The sequence below is a fragment of the Morone saxatilis genome, unplaced genomic scaffold, assembly GCF_004916995.1.
Source record: "Morone saxatilis isolate NCDOM2014 unplaced genomic scaffold, NCSU_SB_2.0 Contig10, whole genome shotgun sequence".
NCBI classification, from domain to species: domain Eukaryota; kingdom Metazoa; phylum Chordata; class Actinopteri; family Moronidae; genus Morone; species Morone saxatilis.
Window position 1 is genome coordinate 6,826,288 of NW_023339652.1, and position 5,026 is coordinate 6,831,313.

The 5,026-nt window shown below is 41.2% G+C and overlaps 1 protein-coding gene across 5 annotated transcripts in view; it reads left to right on the forward strand.

Annotated features, from left to right (window-relative positions):
* The window catches only part of LOC118338469, a 4,300-nt gene extending 1,151 nt beyond the window's left edge, over window positions 1-3,149 (forward strand). For all 5 annotated transcript variants that reach the window (XM_035675775.1, XM_035675783.1, XM_035675770.1 and 2 more), the window contains exons 3-4: window positions 1,184-1,788; window positions 2,462-3,149. In XM_035675775.1, coding sequence (XP_035531668.1) covers window positions 1,184-1,788; window positions 2,462-2,847 — 991 coding nt within the window. In that variant the 3' untranslated portion in view covers window positions 2,848-3,149. The remainder of the gene's footprint in view (window positions 1-1,183; window positions 1,789-2,461) is intronic.
* Window positions 3,150-5,026: the final 1,877 nt, after the last annotated feature.

The following is a 5,026-nucleotide window of genomic DNA, read 5'->3' on the forward strand; positions in this document are numbered from 1 at the left end:
AAAAAAAAAAAAAAAGAAGAGAAGAGAAAAGGAGGCGGGCTGATGCTGTGCTGCATCCGCATACTGCACCCATTTCAACGGTGGGTGCATGGGTGCATGGGTGCAGAGTGGAGCTCAGCTTCAAGCCTGGGAGTGTAGCTAATCCCCCCTCCCCTGCAGACAAGATGGCAACCTATGCATGTAGGATGGATTTGTGGGGATGTATGTATTTGTTATCAATCTTATTAATCTGTATCGCACAGAGTATGGTTGACATGACAACCGCAACCCTATGGAAGAAATGTAGCCTACATTAGTAAAGTAAAGAACCAACTCACTAAGATGAAATATATAAAGTAATACAAATAGATACAAATAAAAAGGATCAATAATAGCTAATAATAATGTTTGTGGGCTGTCTACCTTTGTCAATTAATAATATAAACAGCAATATGGACCTTTTTCACAGCAGCCATTTTTGATATGAAGTAGTAGGGTAAACACAGGTGTTACCAGTTAAGGTTATGTTCCATCAAGGTCAAACAGAGTCAGGGCTATAGTGCATGTTGGCTCACTGCAAAGGCTCTGCTACACTAAATGGAACAGAGCCTTTAATTAGTGTCAGTAGTGCCAGTGTTTACCCTACTATTTCATGTGAAAATGGCTGCAGTGGGACAGAAAACCACAGCAAAAACATGCTACTTAACTGTGTTGCACTGACACTGGCCATGTCAACACTGGATATATACTTACTTCCTCCTTTTACGGTAAAAAGAAAAAAAATGTTTTCATGGTGGTTAGAAAAAAAGAAGGAAGAGTAGTGAGGACAAATTCTCAAACGTTAAACAAGACAGATCCTGGTTTATAGTGAAGTCAAGTTGCAAAAAAAGCAATGAACACTCATGGTGTGGTTCTGCTGTACCACACACTGTCTGTTTTTCCACTAACGCAGTATAGAATCTGCCAAAAGGATGCCGACTGAATGCCGTACTGTTTAGTAACTTACGATGAGCTGAAAAAGCTGCATTAGTTAAAGTAGCACATTATAGCATGTCATTTCTAATATTTTAAAATGGTAATGGAGTAACTTGTGATTTTGCTTTGTTGTATTTACGCTTCATACTGTGGCATACCCAATATTATCTAGTATACATTTCTTATTATAACAATCACTGATTTTGGTTTGTCTTTCATTCTTCTTCAGGACTGCAGACGGTGTCAGTGGAGGGACATTCATAGTGCGGAGGATCAGCAGCAGCATAACTTATTATTACACTCCGTTCTCAGAGACATTATGTCCTGCCAAAGACTCTCAAACAGCCGCTGCTCTTTGTCCAGTCTCACCCCTAAGTGACTCCTCTGCGGATCCTTCCACCTCTCCATTGATCTCAGATTCACCTTCACACACACCTGCCTCCTCCCAAAACCAATCAGAATCTGCCTCCCCTCCCCGCCCCCTCCTTCTGTTCTTTTCCTGGCTCGGTGCCCAGCCAGGGGCAGTGGCCAAGTACAGGGACCTATACCTGGACCGTGGCATAGATGTCCTCGTGGTCCGGAGCAATGTAATGCACTTCCTGTGGCCTCAATGGGGGCTCGACTACGGGTTGGAGGTTTTGAAAGTTCTGGAGGAGCCTCAGTTCTCAGAGCGGGCGCTGCTGGTCCACGCCTCCTCCATCGGTGGCTACACTTTCACCCAGATGCTCGCCCACATCAGCCAGGGGCCGAAAAAACACGCAGTGCTGGCCCAGAGGGTGATAGGGCACATCTATGACAGCTTAGTGGCTGGCACTCTGGAGCACATGGCGATTGGTGAGTGAGAGTGATCCGGCTCAGGTTACCTTTGTGTTGGAAATGTGTGTCAGATCTTTAAATAATTCAGTAGCCAGCTGACCCACTGATCCGGTTTATCAGCAGTCCACGAATTACTTGTTGCAGCTTGTTTCCAACCTCCCTTAGGACAGTGCCTGCAGTGTATACATTCATCATGATTATTCATATTCAGAATGAATTAAAGTTAATTAATAGATTTTAGCTGCAACTAAGGATTTCTATTTTGCTATCAGGAACTGCTAATAGCTAATTTGGTATGCTTCAAATGGTGCCAATTTGCCAAAATATAACCAATTGTAGGCCAAAAGAAATAAAAAACCAGGGGGTTAAAAGTCCAGTATGTAACATTCAGGAGGATCTATAGGCAGAAATGGAATATAATATTGATAGATAAAATAAGAATCCTGTTTTTTTTGTTGTTTTGTTGAACCACCATGTTTCTACAGTACCCCAGAACAGACAAACCAAACACTGGCTAATCCATGACATTATACATTAATTATTGCTCTGGGTGGTGAGAGTGCTCTGGAGTGTCTCTGTCAATACTCATAAAGTATTGAAGTTTGATACCCAGCCCTGTACAGTACTGTGTTGTGCGTAATTGTACTCTTCATTATGAAATTTTAACCCTCTGTCTCTTGTTTTTATTCAGGCCTTGGCAAGACTCTGGTGCCACGTTTCGAGGGCTTTGTCAAAAACGCCGCCATGCTTTACTTCTGGCTCTTCAAAACCCATACAGCCGATATCTATGACAGCAGCATCCAGGTTTTCAACAACACCCCGATTACTGCACCAGCCCTCTTTTTCTCCTGTGAAAACGATCCCCTGTGCAACATAGTTGTCGTTGAGAATTGTATGGACCAATGGAGAAAGAGGGGTGTGACTGTGGAGAGCAAAAAGTGGAAGGAATCGATACATGCAGCCCACATGCGATGCCACCCGGAAGACTACCTCTCTACCTTGGACAAATTCTTGAACTCACTGCCTAATTGCTCAGGCAAAGCAAAACTTTCAACTGATGCAGGAGTAAAGGTTTAGTTTGACAGTCAACTGTAAGCTGCTTTATTATTTCAAAGAGAATGCACTTATTTTATCTTTATTATTTTATCTTGCAGCTTTAATAGTAATGTAATTTAAGACATTTGTTCTTTTTGAGCACCCTCAATTGTATGACTCTACTGTTGTTGAGATTACATTTGGAGTGATATGCAATATTTAATAGATGATTGTGGAGGTTCAGTTATGTGCTGCTTGCACAGGGATGTTGATACTGTTGTTACACTTGATACCAGAGATCTGGTTTCTGCACATTATGTGAAATAAAACTGTTCCTAGCAGCACCTCTGTTTTTTGTATTTACTCTATATATTTCAGCAAAAAATCACCATCAGATTTACATCGTAGTGCGTAGTGGGATTTTGTTTGTTGGGGAGTGTATTTTGTGTAGCTGACACTGCTATTGGAGGATGGAGTAGAAATGGCCCATGAGAGGAAAAAGCTTAGGTCTATAAAGTTGGCAGCAGTTAAGAGAACTGGGTATAAAAGGGTCCCTGGCAGACCCTGCAGCCAGTTCCAGTGAATTTCTGTGGGTTAGAAGAAAGGTGGGTGATTGGGGAAAACATAGGCAAGTGCAGAATCCTAAACTCATAATGTTAACTGGTGTAGGGGGAAACTTGGCTTTCGTTGAACTATAGCCAAAATGGCGACATCTGCTGGCCAAACTATTGGTATTGCATTTGTATGTATGGATTCAATCTGAGGCCAGGATGATACGTCTGAATACAAGAAAACAAGTACCTTGTATAATAATTAATAAATTAATTTTAAACAGAGATGAGAGCTCTGTGGCAGGCTGACAAACTCTCTGTGGTCAAGTCAGCAGCTACTGAAATAACTAGGAAGGAACTAAGAAGTTGAGTCCTTGACTGAAGTGAGTCACAAAATTAGTGATTTACCAGGATTCTCCAGGATTCCATAATTTGAATGTTGTATGTATAAAGAGTGTTTCTCTGTCTGATGGATTTGTATTTTACAGTAAGGGGTGTTTATATTTAGAAGGAAGGGTGCTGTCCTTGTTCATGTTGAGTTTCACTTGAAGGGCATTTCCTTTGTACTCAAAAAGATAAAAGTGATTAAAGATAAGTCAGCAATTTCGTTTGGGCTAGACCCACCGATATGACAACATTTTGGAAGGATCTGACAAATTCCTTAACCAAAATGAACAAATCCAAACGAGACATGATGCAAACTGTAAACAGAGATCAGGAGAATCCACTGGTGCATTTGTGATAAGGTTTACGAAAACATGGGTCAAGGATGCATGCATGCCATTGACTGATGAATTGCCGGATTATTTATTTCAACATGGTTGGCCAATATGCATCCTCCAAGTGTGGAGAATGTTGCTAGAATGCTAGAAAAGTTAACTGGTGCTTTTGAACCTTCCAGTGATTAGTCTTGCTGTGAATTGTATCATTTTCCTTTTCACTGACTTTCACAAAGAAGGGATTCTCTATAAATGTTCCAACAAATAATTATCTTCTCTTCAAACTCATGCAGACACTGACACACACAAAAGATCAGCTTTAAAATTGACAGCAGAGCAGCATGCCATAGTCCAGAGAAATACACTAACCGGTTGATAAACAACCCTTGCAGATGTTCACCACAAGACACACCTACAACATACAAGCTAATATTCTATCCTGATATGGTATAAGCCTGAACAGGACAAGGACAAGGACATCTGTTTCTGCTGTCTTTATCCAACTCTCATGAGTATATGTCACAACCACTAACAGCTTGCTTAGGAGCTTTTGCTGCAAATACAATGATTTGTTCTCACATCTTCTTACTCTGCACACAGCACATTGGGTTACCACCGCATTGAACAACTTAACTTTACAGTGCATGACTGCGCAAAGAAGAAGTGGTTATGAAAACACATTGACTGCTAGTGCGGGCCTGACTATCTCAACCTCCTCCACATCTAATCCAGTACAGTTGTTTCACATAAACTCTCCAAAACACACTGTGTCTGCTCCTCATGCATTAAATAGTTCTTCTTGAAGCTTGAAGAACTGAATTGTCTGCCACTCCTTTTGAAGATGAAGTGATTTTATGTTGATGGCTCTTGTTCTAAACCTAGTGATTCTGTTTATCACTGTGGCTACTCTACCAGACTTTTAGAGGCTCATTCACTCGAATTGATATCTCC